We start from the raw sequence: 24,195 nt of genomic DNA, 5'->3' as shown, positions 1-24,195 counted from the left end.
CCAACTAAGAAAGACTAATTGATAAGGAGGTGACACTAAGGGTGTCCCAAAAAAGGAGGTCCACTAGTCCAAACAGAGGCATTGGTCGGGGAGGGGATGTGTAGAAAGGGAAGCTACACAGACAACGGAGATCAGAAGAACTAGATTTGATTGAAGATGGAGAAGCTAAAAATAAATAATCTGGGCTCCTTTTTAACTTGTTTGGAGCCAGGGCAGCCAAGCCTCACCTGACAGGCAACAGCAGGGAAGGTTGGTGATCAAAAGTAAGTAGGGAAGAAGGCGGGAAGGGGGAAGGGGGAAGAAGAGAGGAGGGCTGAGGAGGGGGCTGCACCCTCAGGAAACAGGTAACCCTTTGGTAGGCATCTCCAATGGGGGCATTAGAGCTCAGGACATGCAGGTCTTCCTGGACACAGTCCAGCCTAAACGCAAGGGAAAGGCCTGACAAAACCCAGGGGAAAAGGCTGTGTTTTCATCGAACACGGGGGCCAAGAAAAGAGAACCTTAACTTGATATGAAGGTAACTCAAGAGTAAAACTGGAGAGGAAGCAGTGATGATATACGTCTGAGCCAGTGTGTCAAACTGCCCTGTGGAACAAGCGAGCAAGCCTGTCGTTTAAGGACCTCAGCATAACGGCTGCCTCCAAACAACCACACTATGACAGGATGGGAATCCTAATAAGCAGGCTGGAATCATGCTCTGCCAATAGCACTGAGAGATGGTATCTGAGAAATGGAAGAAAAAGGTATGATCCCAAGGAGATGGCCTTTGGGGGAACCTCTGATCCTGTGTGGTTAGGACAGCGGCAGGGCAGAGTTGGAAGATGCTAGAAGTATAACATATAGGAGCCTTTAGTTTTTGTACAAGGAGTTTCGTGGAGACTTCTCCAGGCCTACTGCTAGGCCTCGCTCTTTTGCCCCCCTCCCCCAATTCCCTGACATCATCGCCATCCCCTCTGGCTCTTCTCCCTTTGACCACCCCACCAATTATCGGCCCAAGGAAAGCACAACTCATGAACTCCAACCCAACCAACCAACAATGGCCAAATCCCAAAGGCCCCTGATTCACAGCCAAGTACTCACATCATCCAGTTTCCGGTCTGTGCCCAAGGCCAACAGGTTGTTGAACTCTCTTTCCATCACCTGGCGAGCCTGGAGTCCACAGGGTAAAAGAGGAAGAGGTGGGAGGGGTATAGTCAATGACTTCTATGTCATCTTGCTTCTGTTTCATAGGGGCCCATAGACAGAGATAGGGCTTTCAGTGCATTTAACCCGTGAGCCCTGATGCTGTTTCAAGCAAACTTCAGGGTCCTCTTGGAAGTGAAACTGTAAACCTTAGGATTGTTTCATATGGAGCACATTAGAAAACTGTAATTTTGTACAAAGTAGGACCACAGAACACATGGATCACAGGGTTCCCTTAAGTGGAGTGAGGGGGAACCCCATATTGTGTCTGTAAAGGAAAATCAGGCCTTACTACCTTTCTGAAGGGATAAATGAGCATGTAGACCATGGATAAAAAGGATTTAATTTAGATTAAAGAAACGTATTTCATAAGGCTCCACATCAAAACTTTAAATTAGGAGGACGGCTGAGTCACAGATCTCCATGGCCCTTGGGCTGACGGTGCATACAGGCCTTGACTAAGCCTCCCAGGAGCCTAACTCAGCAGGAGATTTGGGAAACGCCAGAAACAACAAAGTTTTCAGAACTGCCACCAGATATTTTTAACCATTGTTGAGGAAGAATTCCATGTTGGGTCAGCCCCCACTTCCTCTCATAGCTCTCAATGGAAGAGTCAGGAAAACCAGAAAGGTTAGCACGCACCAGAGATGTCTCCGGCCGCTCTTTACAAATGCATTGCGAGCCACAAAACCCGGACACATTTAGAGACAGGAGACAAACAAACGATAGAGAAGAGCAAGCCCATTTCCGGGTGAGAAATGCTAACCACGGAGGTTCATAAGGACTGTCTCTGTCAGCATTGAGAAGGTAATATTCTCATAAGTGACAGCAAAGGAGAAGCCTAATACACTTCCAAGTATCCAGACGACACCGCTCCTCTGGGTAAGGAAAGGTGACGATGACACTTACAAACTTCAGAAACCTGTCCCAGAGCTGTGAGAGCAGGTGAGAACGCAGATGAGGTTGGAGGTGGGCACGTACAGAAAAACTGCGTAGGGGGGTAGGGGAATCCCAGCTCTTCTTAGAGAACAGGGATCTGTCCTCTCCGTTCTGCCCGGCCGGCGGGGGGGGCGGGCGGGGGGGAGAGGGGGTCACTGCCGAGAGCCTATGGGACACACTGGCCCTGTGTGCTGCCAACATCCCCAAGAGGCCAACACGCCACCCGGCATTACGAGACCACACAGCCCCACCCTCGCACGAGCCAAAACGCATCTGCTCCCGGAATAGCTTGTGCGACTCCAGTGGCTGAATTTCAAGAGACCTGACAGCTGCAACCAGTCCAGACAGGGGCAGCTAAAACGATCAGGGCACGGAGGCGAGTCTATATGAGGAAAGCCTAAAAGAATTAAGATCACTCCGTCTGGAGAGACAAAGGCCTGAGCCCCGAGGCAACACAATCAGAGTTTATGAAATCACAAAAGGTGAGCACGGGCCAAATACACATAGCCTCACCAAACCTAGTAAATGAGGATGAGGCCGTTCCCTTCCCCAGGGGGAGCCTGACTGGGGCACAATTTGGGACAAATAAAATCAGGAAGTACTAAACACAACAGGTAGTAATTCTGGAGTCCTTTACCCACAGGAAGCTAGAAAGGCCAAACATATAAATAGGTCCAAGAGAGTTTAGATATCGTCTTGGATGAGAGCTCCATAACAATTGTGAAATGTAATTTAAGGAGATGTCTCATCATTTGAGCTGTTGACAGGGAGACAACGGCCTGGTGCAGAGAGGCTCTGGGCTGTGTTATTTGGTATATTTAGCTTTCTCAAGCCTGGGAGCCCAGGGCAGATCTCTGGGGTAGGAGACAAAGGAGATGGGGGGGGGGGGGTCTCTGATCCCTTCGGCCCCCAGGCCTTTTCTCCTCTAAGAAGAGTCAGGTCAGAAAAGCAGAGTGAGGAAAAACAAAGCGTCACTGGGTGTTGTACGTGAGCGATGAATCAACGGGAATCTAACCCCAAAACCAAGAGCATACCGTATATAATATACACTGTATGTTCGCCAACTTGACGATAAATTATATGAAAAATAAATAAATAAGTAAACAGGCAGATTAACTAATTAATTAATTAAATAAAAAACAAAGTGTCAAATGCAAAGATGGGGTTGGGAGAGGATTAACACAGTGTTCTGGGCCTGGGCTAGATGTGCCCTGTATGTGAAGGAAGTCTGCTCCCTAGGTGGCCTGGTTATGCACAGAGACCACTTGGAGGTGTGAGGACGTTGTGATCCCCTCTGAGACAGGCCCCAGAACAGTCCCTCAACAAATCTGTAAACCTGTGTGTGTGAGCAGGAGAGTCAGTGGAGTGGGAGCCTGAGATTAAGACTGACTGATGACAAGGATGCCCACCTGGGTGTTCTGTGTGGGAATCTGGAGGACCAGGGCCAGCGTGTTGTGGTCAAAGTTCTCATCCAGGGCCAGCAGGGCACCATGCACACCGCTCTCCTGCAGATTTCCTGCATAATCCCGGAGCCCAATGGACTGGACCCAGTGAACCACCTGGTCGTTGGTCCAGACCAGCACATCTGGAGGGCGGGGCAAGAAAACGGGTTAGGAAGAGACAGTAGGTTTGGCCACACCCCCTCCAGGGATGGAAACCACCTTCCCTGGACCCAGAGCTCCAGTCTACCCTGCTTTCTGTCTTCTGTCTGTCCTCCCTGGCACCTGGGCTCCTAGAGAACCAGCACCACCTCCCTCCATCCCTGCCAGCCTGTAGGACTCAAGGGTCAGGCCAGCAGGCTCCTGACTTTCTCCCCAGAGCCCTTGGCCAGGCCATCCCCTACCCCCAGGCTGGAATGGTCCTCTTAGAATCTAAGACTTGTCTCTCTTTCCTGCCCAATGCCACCCAGATCAACACAGTCCATGAGCATTTTCCCAGGCCAGTCCATAGCACTGTCCGAGGGGATTCACTGCATGTGTCCAGTCGGTGGCCATTGTCAGGGGGTAGGGTGGGGTTACAGGTGACCGGGCAGGGCTATTTCTTCTCCACCAGATGACAACGTCCTTTGGGCATGGACTAGGTCTCCCTCATCACCTGAGCTTCCCTCAGGTTTGGAGGCTCCCTAAGGTACAGAATGCCTCTTCTCCCCGCCACTCGCCCAGGGCAGGGGACAGGAGGCAGGCATCTGCTCCCCCAAGGCTGCTCCCATGCCTTTCAGAGGAGCACGCTGAGCCTGCTAAGCTTACCCTTGATCTCATGCTGGCTTTCCTCCCGTCTTTTCTCCAGCTCCTTTCGGTCATAATTCAGCCTCTTCAGACACATGATGCCATACTGAAGACTGGTTCTGCAGGTACATAGCCCCCCCTGAGCCAGAGCCTCAGGGGGGCCACATTCCCGCCACATCTGTCCTACATCCAGCACTGGCCCTAGCATGTTCAGGCCTGTGTCTTCCAGCATAAAGAGCACCCCGGCCCACTCATGCTCCTCCTTTTCCCAGGGCTTGTGTGTGATCCAGCCCAAGACTACTTTCCCTCCTCTGCCTACCCTATGTCCTCCCTCTTGGCCAGGGTGTGGGCCTGATGGAAGGAAAGTTCTCTCAAAGAAGCAACATTCCCCCCCCACCCGCTCCCACCCCAGGCACTGGAATGACCCTACAGATATCTGACCCATAAAAATAGGACCCTACAGAAAGATCCCTACAAATAGTTCTTTGTATCCCCATTTCACTCAGAGTCCTTACAATGACCTACACGTGCTACATGACGTGCCCCTGTACAGTGACATCTCTGTTCTTCCTCAGACACAGCAGGCACGCTTGGCCTCTGTGCCTCAGGGCCTTTGCCCTGGCTGTTCCCTCTGCCTGGAACACTCTTGCCCCGATCTGCTGCGTGGCTCACCCCGTCTCCTCGAAGTCTTTGCTCAAGTGTCATCTTCTCAATTCAACGGTCACCCTGTCCCCCTGATTTAAAACTGCACCACCACCATCACTACCCCCAGCCCGTATTCCCAACACCCCCCCCCCTTATCCTGATCTAACCTTGGTCTATTTTCTTTCCTAGCAGTTTTTATCTATTAACATACTTTATATACAATACACGTATGGTTCTTTTTCTGTCCCTCCCAGTTAGCATGTAAACTCCACGAGGGCAACTCTGTTTTGTTCACTGGTATTTCTCAAACCCCTAGAATAGCATCTGGCACTTAGTAAACACCATAAATACTTAACAAATGGAATGCAATGGTTCACGGAAAGTACTAAAAGTACTTAAACAGTACCAGGTGCATAGTAAGCATTCAATAAATAATAACTAAACCAGACCAAGAACCATCGAGTCTGCAGGTTAGAAGGGACCCTCCAGGCCACTGGTCCAAGCTCCTATATCATGCAGGTGTCACCTGTGTACCATCCTTCTGCATAGTATGAACACCTGGGCCCAACACCTCTGACGACAGGGAACTCACTACCTCCTGAGGCAGCTCCTTCCACCGTGGGCAGCTTCTATCGTAAGGTCCCTCCTTAACTTGAACACTGCTTGTCATGCAGCCTCTCTGGGTTTTGTCGCCTATCAAACGGAGGAACAGACATTCCCTCCAAACTCTATTTTGTGGCCATTGCTTTGTGAAATTAAACTATGCTGCTGGCTCCTTTCTTCTCTCCCCCTTCAGCTATACCCAGGCAGCCCTGGGGCCTCGAACAATCCCTCACAGCTCCGAGACACCACTTCTAGGACTTCTTTTCTGGCCCAAGGCACTCAGTCATTGCTCAAGCCTGGGTCCACTGGAGGGGGCAGGAGCACACACACGTCCTAACTAGAAATGCCTTTTGTCTCCTTCCAGTCCCACTTGCTATAATTTTCAGTCCAGTTCCGAGGACTTTCAAAGTTGTTTCACCGAAGAGCAAAAATCTAAAGTCAGATCAGCCTGGGTTTGAATGCCAGTTCTGCCACTCCCCGGCCTGGTGGCCCTCAGCACACGTGAGATGAGGTCACACCTCTCCGGCCGGGCTGCCGTGAGCCTCACAGGTGATCGTGCGTGGAAGGGCTTAGCCCAGCCCCTGGAACGTCCAGGCACTCAGCAACGGTACCACCACTGGGAGAACATTACTGATGCCGTGTGGGCCGGTTCTCCTCAGGACAGCCGCTTCTCTAGAAAAGCTGCTCACTAGGACACCATGCTTCCAGGGAAAAGCGCTCAGAGTTAGGTGTGAAGAAGGAAGGATATTGGCCCCATCCTGTATCCACCTGGCTGAGTGACCTGGTGATACTCCACCTCTATTGGGCTTGTTTTCCTCATTAAAAGGAGGGTTTTTAAATATCTTTTTCTCATCATAATAAGGATGATTCAAAATAATTTCTTAAAGATGTAAGAACACGCTTTATGGAAGGTTAAGTGGAATAAAAGCAGGTATACACAAAGTTGAAGTAAAGGGCGTGGAAATGCTTTAGGAACCCTTGAAGTACTCGAGATGTAGAGCTGAATCTGGAAGCATGAATGCAGGCCGAGGCTCTCCTGGGGCCTGGGCAGAGGGTCCCCAGGAGGACCTCCATAGTGCTGGGTGGGGCCGAGCAGACTGATCCTCCAGAAGCCCAGGGACATCCCAGCTGGCAGGCCAGTGGCCCTTCTCTCCACAGCCCTGTCAGTCATTGACAAGGGGACAGGTGCAGCCAGGCCTGGCAGCCTCCCGGACCCACTGAGACAGAAGATTCCCTTTCAGCCCTGAGAAGGGGTGGGGGGATGGTGAGGGAGGTCACAGTAGAGAGTTCTAGCATCAAAGGCTCTGCAGCATGGTGGCAAGAAGGCTGGACTCAGTGTCAGGAGACATGCACTCAGCTGTCATGCCCGATGCTCCTTCCTGTGCCTCAGTTTCCTCACCCACAAAATAGGGAGGCTAACTAGATCCCTTATGCATTTAACCTTCCATGGTTTATGAGTCAGAGGGACCAAGGGACATCCAAGGAGCCCCATGAGAAGCTAGTAAAGCCACACGCCCCCAGCTCCAGCGTTCGTCCCATTACCCTCTCATTCGCCTGGGTTGGAACGCCAGCTGAGCCACTTTCCAGCTGCGTGGCACTCAGAACATGTGAGATGGGGTCACACCTCCCCTGCGGGGTGGCGTAGGCATTAATTAATGGTAAAAGACCAAGAACCTGGCTCAAACAGCGACCTGTGTGATTTGAAGCTAGACGTTAAAAGGACTCCCTAACTACCGTCGACCCCTGGAACATCAGCACCCACCTCGCTCCCCACCCCAAGTGCCTGCTGGGGTCAAGCACGCATCACTATGCGATGAGTGAAGCAGGACCTGGAGACTACGCCTACCTGTCTCAGAAGGGCTGTCCCCATGCTGGAATGTGTCAACACGTCTTCCAATTTTTTTTTTAAGAGAAGCCAGACATCCAGAATTTTGTGTAAAATCTCCCAGTGTTTGAATACTGGCAACTAAACTCATAATCTTTAAAATACCGTGTCAGCCAAACAAAACACATCTGTGGGCCAAATGCTGCCCACGGGCTGCCAGTTGGAGACCTCCACCGCAGACACTTTTGAACAGAAGACCTTGTCCGCGAGGAGGAGGAGAGAACTGGATGGCATCCTGTACAAAAGGGCGTGGGCTGAGCTGAGAAGCTCAGACCTGGGAGGCAGGCAGGACAAGGGCTCAGAAAGACCCTTCCTCTTAGACACCCAAGCTGGACACTGGTTTCGGCTGGAGCCTCCCCAGGGTAAACAGAGAGAACTCGGCAAGCCGGAAGAAATGAAATTCAGACCTCAGAGGGGAAATCTCCCGGAAAGTGAAGCGAGGGAAAAATGACTTTCTGTGTCTTAAGGGCGGGAGGTGAGAGGGCAGAACCCTCCCTCAAGCTGCAGGACGAGACAAGGACCCGGCTTTCGCAAGGGGGAGACCTGCGGGCGCCCGGACAGGCCGCTTGGAGGCACGTGCGTTGCGGGAGACAGACCCCCGGGGCTGGCGGAGACCCGTGCGGGGCTCCAGCCTTGCTCACCGGTGGAAGCTGTCCACCATCTTCAGGTGGACCCGCAGGTCCTTCTTGGTGAGGTGGTCCAGCATGCGAGCATCCACCAGGCACTCCATGAAGTAGCTGCGGTACTGGGGGAGCCCCAGGCTGGGGAGCCATTCGTTCCCAATCCACTCGTGGTTCATGTCCCCATAGGCCAGGGTCTGGGGGAACAAGGTAGAGGAGCTATAGGGGAGGAAGGCAGTGCTAGCGAACCGCGGCTGGCGTATCTGCTCGAGAGGAACATCACTCCATCCTCCACGGTGGGTTATTTTCGCTAAGAAGCTGGGCGTGGTAGGAGGTGGGGGGTTTAAATGGAACTTCCTAAGATCTCAGAATGATACGGTTCCCTTCGTGGATCACTTATCTACACTAATGAACAGAAGCAACTATCCAGGCAGCAGATAATATGAAGTCCTTCCTGTCGACCCAGGAATGCATTTGCGGTATTGTGTGGCAGACCTGCCTTCCTGCTGCTCGGTCAGCCTCAAGCCCACTGTGCCCAGGGGACAGGCCAAGTTACAGAGGACCCGCAGAACAGCAAGAAAAGAGCCAATGTCACTTGGGAAACTGGCTCACGCATCTACAGGGGAGTTACGTACTGACTCGCGACGTCAAAAGCTACAGGCTGATGAATAGCGTCTGAACAGCCAGCACTCAGTTCTCTGAGGCCTGGTGTCCACTCCAGGAATTCTCCAGAACTCCTGTTTCCCAAGCACCCTCCACGCCCCCCTGACCCTCCCACCTGCTCTGGTTGTCACCTCCCGCCGACAGCAGGGACTTCCCTGACCACCTATCCTTAGAAAGACTGGGTGAACAGCAATCCTCCATCATGGTTTCCTAACCCTACTTGATTTTTTTAGGCTGAAAAACTTATCTTTGAAAATGAAACCGTTATACACACAAAAATAAATGTAGCAAACGTTTGCCGTTAAGCATAAATAAATGAAGTTAACATTGATGGACAACACCACCCGGTTGTGTCCACCTTATGCTCTCCTTCCCCGTCCTGTCCCCTGCCGCCCGTCTAGGGGTAACTGCCTGTCTAGAGTTTTCTATCATTCCCTTGCTTGAAAAACATTTTTTACAGTCCTTATAATCACCAATGCATATTTCTCTAACAAACGTATTATTAAATTTGCTTGTTTTTGAGTTTTAGTATAAAATTCTATGACTCTTTTGGGACTTAGACTTTTCACTTGACGTTGTATTTGTAAAATTCATCCATCTCCCCTGCTGTTTTACTGTGTGAATGTACACGACGATCTGTCCAGGCCCTGGTTTCTGGCTTTCCCTGTGCTGTTTCACGGCACGTGGATCCGTGTGACACAGTGCTCACTGATGGGTTCACGCGCTTAGGGTCTATCTCTCTCCTAGAATATAAGTTCTGTGGGGCTTAGTTTGTCCACTTCTGTATCCAGAGAGCTTAGAAAGGCCCCTGATACCTAGCGGCTGCTCAATAAATATTTGCCCACTGAGTGAATGAGTAAAAGGCCTTTGCCCAGCTCACGGCTGTGCCCTCTGAAAGGGATGGGGTGAAGAAAAGGGTTGGTACCAATCTCAGTCTCATGGTTCCTGGGAAGAGAGGGGAAGATGCAGGCATGCTGGGGGCCTCCAAGGCTCCCCACCTGCCATCCTGAGAAACCAGAAGCTAGAGGGCAATGAGGAGGGAGGGTGCTTTAGCGGCAGGAGAAAACCTGTCCAGGGCTTTTCATGTGAAGAGGGACATAAATAGACTGGGACTCAGGGCGTCCTGTCAGGCAGACAGCCTGTTGGGAAAAATCTGTCCTGAACTCCTGGGAGGTGGCTCTGGACAGGGGAGGGGGTCTTACCTGAGCCCAGCTGCCCTCCTCACTGTCCTAGCGGGAACGATGTGCAGCGTGTCAGGGGAAACAGGCAAAGTCAAGAAACCTGGAAGCGTCCACCCCAGGCCCCATCGAGAAGAGGGAGCAGACGCACCAGTGGCTAGGAGGGTGACTAGGGAGAGCTTGTTGGGAGGACCAAGCGAGAACACAAGGCTGGCACATGTGCCGGTGTTTGCAGTGAGGGGGGAGCGAATGTGTGTGTGGCAAAAACACGTTTCCACACCTCTCCAGCTTGGCTCGCAGCCCCGCAAGGGGCCAGGCTGTCCCACTCCCCGTCCCTCCACCAAGGACCAGCACAAGGGAAAGGACTCCGGCTTCAGGCCCACAGCAGGGCAGACCGCTCCCATGGCCAGCTCTTCCCCACTGGCCTTGGAGAGCCCCCCAGAGATGGATCCCCCGACACATGCCAACTCTTCCCATTCCCACCTCTTTCTCCCAACCCGCCACCCTGAGAACAGAACCCGACATACGTCAGGGATACCAATCTCGTATTAGATTGACCGCAACCCCCTCTGACTCCCCAAACCTTCCCCTCATCCTCATGGGGGTCATCAGCCCTCAGCCCAGGCCCAGGGCCCAGGGCCAGACTCACTGTTTTAGTGGGTGTTGCCAGAGTTTCCATCTCTTCATGGGTGACCCAGACATTTCCGGAAGACTGCAGGCAGAGAGGAAACCTATCTGGTCCCACGTGTGGGTGCCCGAAATCCCCTTGAGGCCGGGAACCCCCAGGGCAAGGACATACATCCCTTCCCCTGAGTCCTCCCACAGGCCCAGCCCCGAGCCCTGCATACTGTCTGGCTCAGAGCAACTCCCTCTATGACTGTATCCGCACTGCTCAACACAGTGTCTGGGACCAAGAAATGCTCAACGGATGTTTCCTGAAGGAATATGAATGAATGGGGCAGATCTGGAAAGCCGGCTGATGCCAATCGAAGAGACAGCTAGTATTAGCCTGAGGGTCCATGGAATAGTCTGTGTTCTTGTGGAGAGGTTGGAGGACCAGGAAAGAATTCACAAATGCCCTATCCCCTCTGCCTCCCTGAATCTGGCAACAACACAGAACCCCAGAAGCCCCGTCCTGGAAACTCTGCCCGGAGATGTGTGGTTGTTGGCACAGTAGGGCAGAGAACCAGGCTGCTGGGATCCTCCTGGAATCAACGTCAGCCCCTCCTGGAGACCAGGTGGAGCCCCGAGGGGACCGGAAGGGGCAGGAATCAAGTTACTAGCTTCCCAAAGACCAACGGGAAACTTTCCAAATACTACTCCAGGGCTGTCCAAAAACATCCTGGGTGAGGGAGAGGCCACTCACAGTCCTGGAGGTGGGCGGGGCGGAGGGGCTGGTCAGCGACACCATCTCCTGGATGGCCAGCCGGAGCTTGAGCCGGTGCAGGGCATTGCTGATGCCAATCTCCCGTTGGATCTCTGTGTCCGACAGGGCCGACATGATGGCACCGCTCTTGACGTTGGCCCGGCAGGCGGCCACGTACCAAGCAGGCATCCCCACCCAGAGCTGCAGATACGGGCACAGGGGGTAAATTCAGCTCCTTCCCCCAAGATCTGGGCCCTGCTGCCACGAGCTTGACCACACCAAGGGGGTAGGGCCAGGCCTCCTCCGCGGACTCAAAGGAGCAAACGCAGAGCAGAAGAACTTAGAAACGTGGAGACGACCATCCCCAAATGCCTCTCTTCCCCATTTTACAGATGGAAAGTCTGAGGCCTGAGAATGTGAGGAGATTTTCCCAACATCGTATGGGTGATTAGCTCCTGGGGACGGCCTATGGGAAGAGTCAAATTGCCTGTGGAAGCCTATGGCTCGGTGACCCTTAGCGCCCCTTGTCCAAACCCACCTACCTGCGAGGCAACAGCAGTAAATGGCTTCAGTTCTGCCCTCCAAGGTAACTGGAAGGGAGCGGGGCTAAATTCTAGGTGTGGCATATGTGCACTTGGCAGGGGAGAGACGGGATGGGAAAATTCTAGGGACACCACCCCTCTACCTACAGAGAAATCCTTGTCCCGTCCCACGTACCCTTCCCACCGGTCCTCTGAGTAGACTTCCTTTGCCCAGACTTACCTCCAGCCAGGAGACCACAGTAGGGCCATCCCACTGGGCAAAGGGCATTCCTTTCCTGCGGGCATCTTCAAGCAGCTGGTGTCTTGTGGGAAGAGGAACAATAGACTCACTAGTCTTTCCCTGTCTCTCAACCATACTTATTCCTGAGACCATGGCTGTGCTGAGTGGGACTCCCACAACCCTACTCCCCACCACGGGACTGTCATCCCTGCTCCACGCCTGAAGCAGTATGATGCCAAGACATGGGGGGAGGAAGTCCCCTCCATCCCCACATGGCAAGGGGAGGCTCTTCCTTGTTTGCACAGGGCCTGACCCATAGGCATTGTGGTCTGCTCTGCGAGAGACCCACAGGGCCAGGGTCACTCTCCCCCCGCCCCCCCCCCCCCCATCCTCCTTCCCCGGGCATGTTGTCCTAAGAACCACCTCCCAGCCCCTGATGTGCCCGTGTGGACCAGGCCAACTCAGTTCAGAAAGGGCCTTGCCACGCTCTGGCTGTCTGGACTCAGTCCCATGACAGGCCAAGTGGGTGAAGGGTTGGGTACCATCCTGGCAGAACCTGGCCTGTGGCTCTTACTTCTTCTTCAGCCGCCGGTCCTTCTCTGCCTGGGTCCCCAGCTTGGCAGGTACCATGGGCTCCTGCAGACCAAGCTCGGAGTCTGTCAGCATAACTGGAAGGGAAGATGTGGCATGTCAGCCAGTCCCTCTCCTTCTCCTCCCTTGGCCTGGGCCAGGATGGGGGAGCAGACCAGCAGATGTATAACAACCTCAGTGTATAACAACCCCGGAGGCCTGACGGGACCATCCACTATTCCTGGAGCCTCTGCCCAATGTCCCTACATCCAGGCAGCCCCACAGTGGCCATCAAATGGGTCACCCAGCCCAGACTGTCTGCCCTGGGAGCCTCAGCCCTGGAGGCGTTTTCCAGCCCAATGGACCAAAGTTGCCACACCCTTACACCAGCAAAATCCTAGACAGAACTTGTCCCTCCTCCAAACCGAGGTGCAAAGGAAACCCCGAGAGCCAGCCATAAGGCGGGCTACGGGCTCAGAGGATTATCCTCATCTAGTTGGGGCGGGGAAATGGGCACACTAAGAGATATGCCTCTCGGCCTCTTTCTCAGGGGCACACTTGCACAAACCACAAAGGGGAACATTCCAGCTCTGTCTTCTTCTATAAGGATCTCCTGAACAGATGCCAAAACCCACAGAGTTCACGGCGGGGGCAACATCTTAGAATTCATGAAGTTCTGGTCACTCCATACAGCACAGATAGCAGTAGGTGTGGATAATCCAGAAAACGAGGTGAGATGCTGTCTTAGATGCCACTGGGGCGCAGGGAGCGTAGAAAACCATGAGACTTCGCACAGATCAGACTTTCTCGGCTCCCTCCCAGCCCCATCTGTGGTCAGCTCCACGACTCCCTGCACCCCTGTGGGCTGGGGGCAGGGTGCTCCACCTCAATCCCCTCCCAGGGGACAGGTGCCCACCTTTCCTCCTCTTCCTCCTCCTCCTCCTCTTCCTCCTCCTCCTCCTCCTCCTCCTCCTCCTCCTCACCCAGCTAGCTATGTTCTGATTCACACCTTCCCTGAGGTGCAAGGTCTAATTATGCCTTTGGGTTCAAACGTTCCTTTCTTCCTTTCTTCTAGTTGATCGGGTCCCCCTGCACGCAAATGTCAATGCTCCCAAGTCCCCCTGCACACAATTGTCAATGCTCCCGTGGCGTTGAGGGAACTTCTCAAGGCCCTTATGAGCTGGCCCCAGCCTAGGATCCAAAGCCATCTCCTCCACTCCTCCCACCCCTTTCTTCCCACTTTGAAAAGACTCCTTTGCAAACAAAGCTCTTGCACCCAGAAGCTGCCTTTCCCAGATCCCCGGTTCCCTCACATACAACTCTTCTTAGCTGGGCTAATTCCTACTCCGCCTTCAAGCTTCAGCCCAGCTGTTACCTAGCAGAGGAAGCCACTGCTGGCATCCCTACCACTCCATGGCTGAGTTCTGAGTTCCAGAAGCACCCTAAGCATATCGCTATCATTACACTATTTTGGAATCTCTCTTTATTATTTCCTTTCCACTAGACACTGAGCTCCTTGAAGGAATGGCCTACTGCTCCAACACCCAACACTAAGCCTTGTATATAGCAGTTAATAAATGTCTGTTGAAAAAAATGATTGAAAAGATGACAGAAAGGAGAGGGGGCGGGAAGAAGCAAAGGAAGATAGCTGACATTTATTGTGTACCTACCATGTGCCAAGCATGTACGAGAACTTTTTATATTAGCACAGAGGTAGTAATGCTCTTTCCCAAGCGTTTACGCGAATATAAGGTCTACGAAGCCATAATGAGGCATTACGATACGTTGCGTCCGAGGGTCAGGTATACTAGAAATAAGTTCTAATCACGAACTGACTCTCCTAAAGAAAGAACCAAGAAATTCTTCCCGAAGGCCCTGAGAACACCCGAAAACCTCCAAACTGAAAGAAACCTCAGAGGGCCAATCTCTCGCTCCAGACAGAAATACCTTCCACATCGCTCCAAATAAATACCTCCCTCCCTGCAGCCTGGAGCTTCTGTGGCAGGAGCTAGCACCTCCCGAGGCAGCCCGGGGCTCTCACGGAACAGATCTCACGGAAAACCGCTGCTCTCTGGAGCCGAAATCTGCCTGGCTGTGCCTTCCACCCACTGGCCCCTGGGAGGCAGGGGGAGAAGGCTGGATCTGAGTACACCCTCCTGCTCTGGCCCCCCTACTTGCACCCGTTCGCTAGGAAGCGGACAGAAACCATGGCCCGTGGCTCCATCTCGGCTCAGCTGGATCAGCCGGCCCTTCTCCTTCTTCCCGAACAGGCGGCCGATGGACGACTTGATGCCCTTGCGCTTGGCACCCTTGTGCAAGGAGTCCTGGCTGCTGTTGCTGCTGCTGGGGTTGCTGCCCTGATCCTCCAAAGCACTACAGGATGACAGCCAGGAGCGGGTGGAATGAAAAGAAACATACTTTAATTATAGCAGGAGTCAGGGACGTTAGACCTCAGGAAGAACTTAACAGGAGGTTGGAGGTGGGGGGCGGGTATGATCAGAGCAGGTGACCAAAGGAGATGTGGGAATGTCCTTCCATGATGGCATTTCAAAGAGAAGTGAGATGTTCTCTTGAAACAAGAAGGACATGACCATGGCGGTAGGGAGACTCAAGGTGGGGCCCGTGCCACTTACCTTTTGCCTTCTTCCTGGCTCAGGGCTGGGTGGCCAAGCTTCTCTAGCCGCAGCGTCCTGGGTGAGGAAGGAGGAGAAGTCTCACATTTTATGGTGGCTTTATCCTCCCGGTTCTCTTCCCGAGACACTGGCGACTGAACAGACAGTGAAGCCGTCAGGGGATAGAGGGAGAGATCTGGGGCCTGCCTACCCAGCCCGGACAAGGCAGAGGAGCTTGGAGAAACGCAATGGGAAGGCCTGGGGCCTCTCTGAGCCCAGACTCAGACTCAGGGGCCCAGGGGAGAGAGGCCGAAAGGGAAGGGCCTGGGAGAATTAACCCGTTAGTACCTGGGTCCTCAGGCAGCACTCACCAGCAGCTTCCTCCTATGCTTTCTTAAGTCACTGGGCTGGAAGAGAGAGTGAAGGGTGAGCTCAGAATCACCCTCTGGATGCCTGAAAGTCAACCCCAAGGGGAACCTGGTGGTCTTAGGATGAGAAGATAGGATTCAGTGCCTCACACAGGCCTTGAGAGAATACGAGGGCAGAAAAAAAGCTGGCCTGATGAAATCAGTCAGGGCCACCTCTGGAAGAAAGGGAGAGGTATGGGCAGGGGGTGAGTTTCTTACGCATTCTGTGCTTATCCAAGAGAGAGGGCTCAGGAAGACATGACAGGCCCTTTCCAAACCCAGAAGGACATGTTGGTGGCCTGACATGCCGGGGTCTGCACACATCATGGGAAGAAGATGCCAGCCCCAACTGAGAGGGAGGGAGCCCTCCCCTGCCTTAGCAGCTCCCCTCGGCCAGCCCCCAACGCAGAGCCCGGCCATGACAGGGCCGCTCATCAACTGCCCCAAGACTCTCACCAGGGTCATGACCCCCATGCGGTCCAGGTCCTGGGCTGCACTGCGGGAGGTGAGCTTGGGTGTGGAGCGGCCGCTGAGCGGAGGGGACGCGCTGGCCAGGGACAGGGCGGTCAGAGAGGTGGGGATAGAACCGCGTTTGCGCAGCTGGGTCAGGTTTAGGGCCTCCATGCTGCCGCTGGTCACTCGAGTCTCAATCTCCTCGGCACGGAGCTCTGTGGACTCCTTCTCTTCCTGGATCATCCTGGGGAAACCAGACCCTGCCTGAGTTGGCCCCTCTCGAGGCCCAGCAGGAGGCCGGTGGCGGCAGCGTCCGCGCTCACCACCCTGGGACCCCGGGCAGAAGGCCATGCCTGGGGTGGGGGAGCCACGCTGGGTCTGGCATGGCCTCGCCGACACAGCCGGCCCTGCCCACCGCAGCTCAGAAACATCGCTCTCTCTCTCCCTCTCTCTGCGTCTCTCGTCAGCTGGCCTCACGTAACAAAACTCCCCAGGCTACCAAAAGAAGCTGTGGGAAAAGGAGGCATGTAGTCAGTGGCATACAAGCCATCCTGGGAGGCAGAATTCTTGACCTACCACTAACTATGCGGGCAACCCTGAGTCAGGCTCTCCGGCCTCAGTTTCCCCATATCCCCAACGCCAGGAGGGGTCCGAGCCAGCAGTTCCCAAACCCAGGTCCTTCCCCAAACCCGTTGTCCTTTAACTGACAATGACCCCGAAGGAGTTTTCCCTGTTAGACAGAAAAATGAGAAAACCGTTGACCATGGGAGGGGGGAGGGCCGGGGGAGGGGGAGCGCGTGCGCACTCTCACACACGCGCGCTGACGTAACATGCCTTCGGTCCTCCGGGAGCAGGGCTTGTCTTTATCCTGAGAGTGTCTTCTGACACTAGGGAATGTTAAAATGCCCTTTCTTTTGTACAATAGTTGTGATAGGAAACAGCAGCTACCATTCCCGATTGCCTTTGCAGAATAAAAGTTGGAGGCCTGTGTGTGTGTGTGTGTGTGTGTGTGTGTGTGTTATGATGTTTTCCTTTTAACTGGTCTGTGAAATCCAAAAGTGTGGGAACCACGGAACCAGATGCCCCTGATAGCCCTCTAAAGCTCTGATGCACTCGGGCTCAGATTCTCCCTTGCCGTTGGTGATAAACATTAATAGCCCCCCTACAAAGGCAGGGTAAAGTACAGGGCTTGGTAACTTTCCCCGCCACTGGTTTCCGCTTGATGTCTTGTTAGGGATGGAAGACATGCTACAGTGCACTGAGTGTAGACCTGAGTTTGAATCCTGGTTCTGCCACTTACTCTGTGGCTTTGGGCAAATCACTTAACCTGTCTGGTTTCCGTTCCCTTGTCTGTAACATGGAAACAATGCTGCTTCCCCCAGAGGCTAGTGAGACTGACAGCAGCATTTATACAAAGCTCTCACCCTGAGGTGACCTCAGTAAGTGCGAGCTAGGCTCTTAGTGATGACATTTAGCTGCAGGAACACAGCCTCCCAAGCCCTAGGAGGGGAAATGAAGTCTGAGAAGTCAGTCTGAGACCCCACCCCTCTCCGTCCAGTAGTGGGCCTGAGACCACCCCCCACCCCCCCCCACACACACACACAGAGTCCCTAGACCAAGCACTCGAAGGTGCAGCTGTTGGAGACAAGCAAATACATGAAGAATTTTTCCTGCAGTGCCCAAACCCAAAGGGGCCCCTGCCCTTCAAGGTACCTCCCAGACCCTCCACCCCTGCCCTAACCTGATCTCCTCGTTGATGGCATCCAGCTGCTCCTGGAGCATCATGGCCAGGGTCTGGGCGTCCGAGTGGCCGCTGGGAGAGACAACATCCACGGAGCCCACCAGACCCCCTGGCTCATCCTCATCCACGTCGGAGATCTCAGGGTCGCTGTCAAAGGCAGGGGTGGCTGTGGGCGCCAGCACCCCAGGCAGTGGAGAGGGCTCCCAGCCCTTAGCAAAGGAGGGGAGAAGGGTAGTAATAAGACACAACAGACGGGCTGAGGAGCAGGACCCTCCCCACCTGTACCAGCAGCCCTGGCATCTCCGGGGGACTTGTTAGAAGTGCAAAATCTCGGGCCCCGCCCCCGGCCTTCAAGATTCAGAGTCTGCATTTTAACCAGATTCCCAGGTGATTTATGTGCCTGTTAAAGTCCAAGACGTAATACTTCCAATTCAAGGAGCCAGAGTGGCAGAGTGGTTAGGCACAGATTCCAGAGAGAGACTGCCTTGCTTTGAAACCTGCCGGGCAACTGTGGTAAAGCTACGTCACCTCTCTGTGCCTCAGTTTCTTCGTCTGTACCACAGGGATAGTAGCAGAACCTACTTTGCAAGTAATTATGAGAACTGAGCGAGGAAACGCATGTGAGGCACTTAGCACGGTGTCTGACACAAAGTAAGCACCGTATGTAGGCTGTCCCTTTCTATTAACACAAACTCTCCAAGAGTAACCAGACCCAGGCGACAAGAGAAACCAAGCAGTCCTGACTGCCTTGTGTCTCCCAGAGTTTCAGCACATCACAGGGCCCTGTAGTCAACCCTGAGAGGTGGTGGCTTCCCAGAAGGCACCTGCAGACCTCGTCGGTGGACAAAGGCGTGGAAGAAGAAAGAGCACAGAACTGAATGAGTCAGAAGAGCAGGGGAAGAAAAGGAAAGGGATCAGAGACAGGGAGGTGCCCTAACCCCATCCTCTGGGACCCAACCCCCCAAGGTTCCCTTAGGGTTCCTTTCTAGCTCCTGGGCACCTGCTGTGTTCTTAAAAACAGGAAGAGCAAAGGGTAAGGGGAGAGAGAATGAGAAGCCTTCGTTCAGGCTGCGATTCCATCAGACTAGGGCTTTCCTAAGGGCAGAGATGAACCTTCCCCTATCAGGCTAGGAGTTCCCCCTTCTCTACATGTATGTTGTAGTGCCTCAGCGCATGTAGAGGGCCCGGGCTCAAGACAAAGCATGCTTAACCATTATGGGGTTAAAACAGAATCACATTGCCCCCCCCAAAAAAGAGGAAGTTGGTCCTTTTCTGCCCCTATCTTTCTTGTTCCCTCCTCCCGCCCCAGTGCCCCAGGCAGTCTCAGCATGAACTTGAAGCTGCTTCTCAGAAAACTTCAGGTGCCATCCCCAGGGCCAGTTAACCTGCCATCCCTCCCTCGACTCCCCCACAAACCACAGCTTTTGTTCCAGAAAGCTTGCCAATTCCGTCTGGCCCCTGCATCTCCCACCCCGACCACTAGAAAACACACGCCTGCACGCCCAGGCACACGTGCACACACTTCAGTGGGGCCTCAGGGACTGGCTGGCCGCCCGCCAGCCCCTACCGCTTGCCCACCAGGAGGCCAAAGTGAGGGGGCACAGCTGTTGCAGCTGACAGTGGCCCCAACCCCGGCTGCAGCTGTTGTCCACACGGGGGGACGGGAGGGGGAGGATTTGCACCGCACGCCAGCCGTCTGTGAAACTGGAGCCAGGCACGCGGCTGAACTGACCCCAAGCTCCCTGGGGAGACCCCTCCACACTCACCCCTCCACCCCTCACCTTGGCAGACTCCTCCCGCAGTGCCGAGTAGCGGCGATGCAGACCTGAGGGCGCGTGGGTGGCTGTGCTCAGGGAGAACCGCACGTCCGCTGCACTGCCCATATGCGACCTTGAGTGTTCAGGGGAAGAAAAGGCCAGCCCTGAAGACTGAGTGCCCCGGCTCACACCCGCTAGGTCCAAAGGGTTAAAGGATCTTCAGTTTGGCGAAGAGAAGTCTTAGCAGGCATAGAGCTATTGTAAATGGTTTAAGGACTGCCATGTAAACAAGATTCGATTTATTCTCTGGTGCCCCAGGGATCAGAATGGTCCAGGGGAGAAAGTTCTAGGGAGGCAGCTTTCCATTTAACATAAGAAGCATCTTGGGTGCACCTGGGTGGCTCAGTCAGTTAAGCGTCCGACTTAGGCTCAGGTCATGATCTCACAGTTTGTGAGATCTCCACAGCTCAGAGCCTGGAGCCTGCTTCGGATTCTGTGTCTCCCACTCTCTGTGCCCCTCCCCGGCTCACGCTCTGCCTCTCTCTCTCTCTCTCTCTCTCTCAAAAATAAATGAACATTCAAAAAACTTTTTTTAAAGAAAACATAAGAAGCACCTACGAATGGTAAAATTTGGCTTGGGATGCATCTGGTGGCTTTAGAAAAGCTGTCTCTGTCTCTCTCTCTCAAAAATTAACATTTTTTAAAAAAACGTTTAAGGTGGAGTGGGGTGGGGCGCCTGGGTGGCTCCGCTGGTTAAGCGTCTGACTTCAGCTCAGGTCACAATATCACAGTTTGTTCAAGCCCTGCATCGGGCTCTGTGCTATCAGTGCAGAGTCCTCTTGGGATCCTCTGTCTCCCTCTCTCTCTGCCCCTCCCCCGCTCATTCCCACACAGGCTATCTCTCAAACATAAATAAACATTAAACAAAAATTTAAAAAGCTGAGCTCTCCATCAACGAGTTAGTCAAGCAGCAGCTCTCGGGCCCTGACAAGAATGGTGTGGGAGAGCTCCCGGCATTGAGAGACATTGGAAGGAAGGATCTCTAAAACTCCTTTTAATCCTGAGGGCTTTTGTTTCTTCGCTTTCTCCTAAGCAACATTCCTTGGGTTTCCCCATAATCTGGAAGAGTCCCTAGCCAAAATTCAACCCAGGCATATTTCCTACCCCCAGGAAACTTCAGGACACCCTGATACCGTATCAGAGACATGGGCTAGAGGTGCCCCAAAGGTCGATTTCAACTCTGAGATTTTAGAATCCCAGTTATGATGCTCTGGAATGTCTGGAAGCCTTCCCTAGTGACACTTCTTCCCTATGCCTTCCCAATTTGGAAGCCTTGAGGGGGCCCAGGGCAAAGGGACAGGGCAAGCCTACAGCGGATTGTACAAGGTAGCTGCAGGGAAAAGGGAGTTTCTGCTTATCTCCCTCTCCTCCCCTGCAGTTCAGTCCCGATTCCATGATGGGTCCTGTATTTCTACGGTCAAAGCCAAGAATTCCCAACCATTAAGGAAAGCAAGCAGTGGCAAATGGCTTGATATACTCTAAGTCATGTCTTATTTATGGGGGGGGGGGGGTCTCTTCTGAGAAACCTATGGGAAGGAAGAGGTCAGAGAAATCCCACCTACTATTTCCTGTTTCCACTCCCTGCTTCTCTCCATACTCCTCTCTTATACAACAATTTCTGATGACCTTGAAGATGGTACTTACATCTCTACTATTCCAGACAGCCACAGGCTTCTCTTCTTCAAATTCAACGTCCCTTTCCCTAACTCAAACCCTACCCCTCCACACATATATATGCATGTACCCATTTCCTTCAGGGAAGCTGATCCCCATCTCCCTGATATGGCAAGAGCACGACCAAAGGGAACCTCTGAGACTCTCTTCTGTGACACTTTGGTTTGGAAAGAAAACAGCCAGGAGCCATGAACCTCAAGTGGCATCACCTACTAGTATCTTCAGTCTTCACCTTGCCTCTCTGGGCAGAGAAGTAGGGTCAGGATTGAGGTCTGAGTTCAATGTCAATGACTTCGCAAAATGGGGGGGGGGGGGGGGGGGATCCAGTAGTTCCCTAAAACATGGCCCTAATTCAAACATTAGGTAGAAAGCTCCACTCACCATCTCTTCAAATGTTTTTGGAAAAAGGGATGTCACCAACCGTGGACATGGCATCTCAACTTCCAACAGTAAGGAAGTCCTTAATGCCTCATTTCAGTCTCTCATGCTGCCTTTCTGCCCCCTGCTTGCTACCTGAACCTAGGCGGTCCTTAACTCTCAAACAACAATCCTCCAGAGCCCTAAAGATGGTGACTCAAAAGAACTAGAATGAACCAGATATTCGCCATGAGCAAGTCCCGTGGGACATGGGTGAGCATGTAACTCAGCAGACCCCTTGCAAGGGCATCATGCCCTCTGTCAAGGAAAACAGCATGGCCTGTGTCCCATGGCACTGGGGAAGGAGCATCCTGTCCTTACCTGCCTCTCAGCATCCCTCAGCTCAGAGGACAGGTGCTCCTTCTAAGCTGCCCAAGTGAGCTAGGTGACTTTGACCAAGTTCTTGGAGCCTCAGTGTCCCACCCTGGATAGGAGGAGGACCCCTGAGGTCCTGGGCGGTCTTTTGGTGGGAGGAAGTCTCCTTCCTCAGGGTCCATCCAGGACCCCATCCCAGCACGCCCAGCCTCCCGCGCTCCAGTACCTGGAGTGGATGCCATCCACAAACGGCCCCCCTCGACCCTTCAGCTGGTCCACCTCTTGGCGCAGCTTCTCAATCTCTTCAGACAGGCGGCCCTGTGCCAGGCAGACCCGGGGTGGGGGTGGGACCAGGGAGGGGCGGAGAGGGGAGAGAGGGACAGAGAGGACAGCAGAGTTGGGGAGAAGCAGAAGAATGTACTGCAAAGTCCAAAGCCAGGGGCCCCCGGCCAGGCTCACAGATGACACCAAGAGAAGAGGTCCAACTGGAAAGGGAGCAGAAAGGTCGGCAGTGGGCAAGCAGAGGGGCAGGGCCGGAAGAGGGTTTGTCTTGGGTAAGAATTCTACCGGAATAGGCCTGCTGAGCCCTCACCACCACACAAACGCATGGCAATGGAGGCTGGGCAGCAGAGGGGCGCCCGGTGCCCGCCCAGACCTCACAGACGTTGCTGAGGCAGGCACAGTGCCTAATCCTCCCAGAATCACCAGACTCCTGCCTTACCAGGTTTGAGGGCCCCACCAAATCTTTCCCTGGGCCCTGCCTCTCTGCTGCCCACCCTATGCCCTATGCTTATGGCCTCCGTTTCTTCTTTACATGTGGGTGGTGATGCACCCACCGTGACGGGCTCTAGCGAGGATCAGTGAAATAACGTCTGTGCCGGGACTAGCGTGGTGCTGGCTGTCAGAGCAGCTGCATGAAACACAGGCGTGTTCCTCACCGCAAGCCCGGCCCTCCCAGGCTGGCGGGGCTGGCCGGCAGCTGGGTACCTTGTGATGGTGCTGCTCCTCGATCTGCCGCTGGGAGCTCTCCAGCTCCTGGATCAACGTGTTCTGGGGGAGAAGAGCTGCGAGCTAGGGACTCCGCCCCGCACCTTCCCCCCCCCCGCCCCCCCCCCGGCCCGCCCCGGGCGGCCCCCCCCCCCCCCGCGCCCCGTCACCCTTCCCGCTCCTCCTTTCCCCAGCCCCCCTGGGGTCAGTCCACTAGTGTCTGCGGAATGGACACGCCCCGCCCCTAACCCTCTCACATCCTGATTCCTCCCGTCTGGGCCCGCCCGGCTCCACCCACACCCACCCCTCGCCCCGCCCTGGCAGCCCCGCCCACCCGGGCCGGGGTCCCACCTCACCTTCTCCTCCAGGGCCGCCATTCGCTCCTTGAGGTGCAGCTGCAGTCTCTCGTTGGACTCGCTGAGCAGCCGGTCGACGGTGTCTGACAGCCGCTTGTTGTGGTCCTCATTCATCTTCTCCCGCTGGCGCACCTGCAAAGCCAGCACACCTGGCACCAGGTCACCCCAGGCCCTTCCCGGGGAGCCATCCATTCCCCCCCAGTTCCAGCCCACTCACCTGACCACCTCCTCTGCCCCTCTATGGCTCTGTCCCTGGCCAGGCCCCTCCCAGCTCCCACCATCCTGGGAGGCTGCCCTGGGGACAGGGAGGGGGACCGAGAGCCCCTGCCCGGTGCCCTCACCCTTGCCAGCTCCTGGTTCTTCTCCTCCAGCTGCCCCTCCAGCTGCCGCAGGTGTTCCTCAATGTTGCCATGCCTTTCTTCAGCCTGGAAGCAGGGATGGGTCAGTGCAGCCTGCTGAGGCCCCCACATCCCCCAGTGCCAGGGTGCCCTTGGGGGATCAGGGCCTCAGTACCAACGAAGCCTAGCCCTCGACCTCTCACCTCGGAGCAGAACTGCCATCACCACTGCCCTTCTCCCCAAGTACTCTCTACCCCCTGCCAGATGTTTTCCCCACCCCATTCTTCCTGCTCAGGGCCTGCCTTAAAACATCCCAGGGGCACCTGGGTGGCTCAGTCGGTTAAACGTCCGACTCTCGGTTTTGGCTCAGGTCATGATCTCATGGTTTGGGCCCCACATCAGGCTCTGCACTGACAGTGAGGAGCCTGCTTGGGATTCTC

The 24,195-nt window shown here is 54.3% G+C and overlaps 1 protein-coding gene across 9 annotated transcripts in view; it reads right to left on the bottom strand.

The window, feature by feature from the left end:
- The window catches only part of PPFIA4 (PPFI scaffold protein A4), a 51,417-nt gene that overhangs the window by 5,790 nt on the left and 21,432 nt on the right, over window positions 1-24,195 (bottom strand). For 6 of the 9 annotated variants that reach the window (XM_040462234.1, XM_040462237.1, XM_040462239.1 and 3 more), the window contains exons 10-28: window positions 23,759-23,842; window positions 23,418-23,549; window positions 23,062-23,124; window positions 22,301-22,392; window positions 19,633-19,741; window positions 17,852-18,060; window positions 16,114-16,354; window positions 15,622-15,657; window positions 15,272-15,405; window positions 14,845-15,011; window positions 12,643-12,736; window positions 12,069-12,150; window positions 11,307-11,507; window positions 10,590-10,652; window positions 9,965-9,991; window positions 8,121-8,296; window positions 4,368-4,465; window positions 3,531-3,706; window positions 1,081-1,149 (exon numbers count right to left, since the gene is read on the bottom strand). In XM_040462234.1, coding sequence (XP_040318168.1) covers window positions 1,081-1,149; window positions 3,531-3,706; window positions 4,368-4,465; window positions 8,121-8,296; window positions 9,965-9,991; window positions 10,590-10,652; window positions 11,307-11,507; window positions 12,069-12,150; window positions 12,643-12,736; window positions 14,845-15,011; window positions 15,272-15,405; window positions 15,622-15,657; window positions 16,114-16,354; window positions 17,852-18,060; window positions 19,633-19,741; window positions 22,301-22,392; window positions 23,062-23,124; window positions 23,418-23,549; window positions 23,759-23,842 — 2,253 coding nt within the window. The remainder of the gene's footprint in view (window positions 1-1,080; window positions 1,150-3,530; window positions 3,707-4,367; window positions 4,466-8,120; window positions 8,297-9,964; window positions 9,992-10,589; window positions 10,653-11,306; window positions 11,508-12,068; window positions 12,151-12,642; window positions 12,737-14,844; window positions 15,012-15,271; window positions 15,406-15,621; window positions 15,658-16,113; window positions 16,355-17,851; window positions 18,061-19,632; window positions 19,742-22,300; window positions 22,393-23,061; window positions 23,125-23,417; window positions 23,550-23,758; window positions 23,843-24,195) is intronic. The other 3 variants (XM_040462238.1, XM_040462240.1, XM_040462242.1) reach the window with 2 other exon arrangements.

Source organism: Herpailurus yagouaroundi, unplaced genomic scaffold (assembly GCF_014898765.1).
Source record: "Herpailurus yagouaroundi ecotype Mexico unplaced genomic scaffold, PumYag 308, whole genome shotgun sequence".
NCBI lineage: Eukaryota > Metazoa > Chordata > Mammalia > Carnivora > Felidae > Herpailurus > Herpailurus yagouaroundi.
Note: the sequence above shows the minus strand (reverse complement) of the source record. Positions and strands in the feature narration are given on the sequence as shown.